The 2,574-nt window shown below is 34.4% G+C and overlaps 1 protein-coding gene across 2 annotated transcripts in view; it reads left to right on the top strand.

The window, feature by feature from the left end:
• LOC106462754 (synaptotagmin-1-like) overlaps nt 1-2,232 on the top strand; it is a 30,607-nt gene extending 28,375 nt beyond the window's left edge. For both annotated transcript variants that reach the window (XM_013922705.2, XM_022390084.1), the window contains exons 8-9: nt 1,094-1,227; nt 2,030-2,232. In XM_013922705.2, the coding sequence (XP_013778159.1) occupies nt 1,094-1,227; nt 2,030-2,221 (326 nt within the window). In that variant the 3' untranslated portion in view covers nt 2,222-2,232. The remainder of the gene's footprint in view (nt 1-1,093; nt 1,228-2,029) is intronic.
• Nucleotides 2,233-2,574: the final 342 nt, after the last annotated feature.

Raw genomic sequence — 2,574 nt, 5'->3', positions numbered from 1 at the left:
GTGTAGCTTTGCGCGAAATTCAAAACAAACAAACAAACTTTTAGAGTCGCGAGCACAGAGAATAATGTAAGAGAATTTTTAATAATTTACAAACTGGCCACAGATACAATAATAAAACATGAATAATTCCCTTTTACTCGTTCAAACACAAAGTGTAACTTTTCCTTTGATGATGTTTTATAGTTACTGCCCTCTATAATTGTAATAATACATTTAATAGAAAGTTAATAGTACCTACAATCAGATAACTGGACCAAATAACACTAAATGTCTAACCCTAACGTTCCATACCAGTGATGACCAAGTTTTCTAGTAGAATAGTCATCACACAGCTCAGTTTCACCAATAAGTAAAATTAAGGCAAGCAAATAATGCTAAATCAGTAATTTTTAATGTTCTGTGGGATGTCGCTGACAGTAAGTTGAGAACACAGACACATATGTTAGCGTAAAGAAAAGTTATTGACCTCTTTCTACTTATCATGATTCTCTGACTTCGAAAAACAAAAAAATATCGTGTTTAGCATTTAGTGAAAAACTACAATAACTGGTACAAATGGAGTCACGTAGGCAATTTTGACCATTTTTTCTACCAGAAGTCGACGTGTGAGAACGAAGAGGACGCTCGAATGTGTCGAAACTGATTTTAGAACTCTTCTGATAAGTTTTAACTATCCTTGACTTTACTCCTAATGAACTGCTGTTTGTGAGGGTACTTGCCATAATCCAGCAATCATTTCTCAACTGAATGATGTCATTTCTACAGGGGCTCGGGTGATTCGTAGGGAGGTGTTCAGGATGTAATAAACAATCGAACATGATGCTGGAAACATTGAACAAATGCTATACTGGCGCCCCCTAACGCATTTCCAGAAACTTCCGGAATCCATTATGCGAGTCCACAGAATATTTCAACCGTATTGTTACAGGGGTCGCCCTAAAGACAGTTTCGAATACTCATGCTGACTTTATAACCACCCTGTACTTGTAAATTTACAATGTTCAGGTTGTGTAAATATTTAAAACGAATATTAAATTGAATAACTACAGCTGTTAATCAGCCTTATTCGTACATTTTTTTTTAAATATTCCAGATCCCTATGTGAAGATTGCTATCATGATGAATTCCAAAAGAATCAAGAAGAAAAAGACAAGCATCAAGAAGTGCACGCTAAATCCCTATTTTAACGAATCCTTCACCTTCGAAATCCCTTTCGAGCAAATTCAGGTGATTTATTTGTATTTTGATTTCAATCTTATAAATAACTTATTATTATTTATTTCTGTGAATCTTGTGCTGAAATAAGCTTTCATTAAGTAATGCAACAGTTAATAACTTTTTTAAATACTTGAAATAACGAGCTAAAAGCAATTTTTTTTGTGGTTCTTAAGCCTTGGAAAAACACGAAGACAGTGCATAAATACTAATTTTGAGCGCTTTTGTGTGGGCCTTGGAAACACACATAAACAGGACAGAAATGGTAAATTTTGAGCACTTTTTAGTTGGTTTCTTAAGCCTTATAACATCAAGTGGGAGCACTTTTTTACGTTTTTTTTATTTTTCTCTATTGCAAAATTGTTTACAGAATTTAGAATAATGTTTCATGTAAATTATATTTATTCTTCATTTTGTTTGGTCATATCTTAATGCAAGTTTTCACAATGGGCTATCTCCGATATGTCCACCACGGAGACCTAGCCCCAAATTTTGTTTTTATATGCCCATAACCTTACTACTGAGCCTCAAGGAAGAAATAATTTAATAACTAAAGCATATAGAGGCACTTCCGAAAAAATGTTAAGGAGTTAATTTGCATATGCATTACATGGTTGTATCGTGGGTGCACTTACATCATATTAGTTTTGATAGTTAAATGTAATACTATAAAAAATAATATTGTTTATGACACATGTTAGCGAATTTCATTTCAAAAATACATCAGTTGTATAATGTAAGCAAGGGGTAGAAAATAACAATATTAAGGCAACATACTAACATGTTATCAAATTGATCTCTGTATAACATATAGAAAGTAAATTTGGTCGTTACTGTGGTGGACTATGATCGAATCGGAACGTCCGAACCAATTGGAAAGGCGGTTCTTGGATGTAACGCCTCAGGAACAGAGCTACGACACTGGATGGATATGCTAGCCTCCCCTCGTCGACCCATTGCCCAATGGCATTGTCTGAAAGATCCCATTGATGGAGCAGACAACTAAAACGCTCAGGTAAGCAGTGTGAGTTTGGTCCACTTTTATCACAAGCTAAAGTCTTCTAGAAAGTGTTTCCACACTTCAACTTCAAAAACCAAATCCAAAACTCTATAAGAAGCTAGATGAAGGTTTAAAAAAAATACGGGGATGTTTTAATTGAAGACGTGCTTTATTTTATACGAAACTCGTGTGCCAATACCAAGACGGATATTTCAGTTGAAGACGTGTTTTATTTTATACGAAACTCGTGTGTCAATACCAAGACAGATATTTCAGTTGAAGACGTGTTTTATTTTATACGAAACTCGTGTGCCAATACCAAGACAGATATTTCAGTTGAAGACGTGTTTTATTTTATA

The sequence above is a fragment of the Limulus polyphemus genome, unplaced genomic scaffold, assembly GCF_000517525.1.
Source record: "Limulus polyphemus unplaced genomic scaffold, Limulus_polyphemus-2.1.2 Scaffold1240, whole genome shotgun sequence".
In the NCBI taxonomy this organism is placed as follows: domain Eukaryota; kingdom Metazoa; phylum Arthropoda; class Merostomata; order Xiphosura; family Limulidae; genus Limulus; species Limulus polyphemus.
Note: the sequence above shows the minus strand (reverse complement) of the source record. Positions and strands in the feature narration are given on the sequence as shown.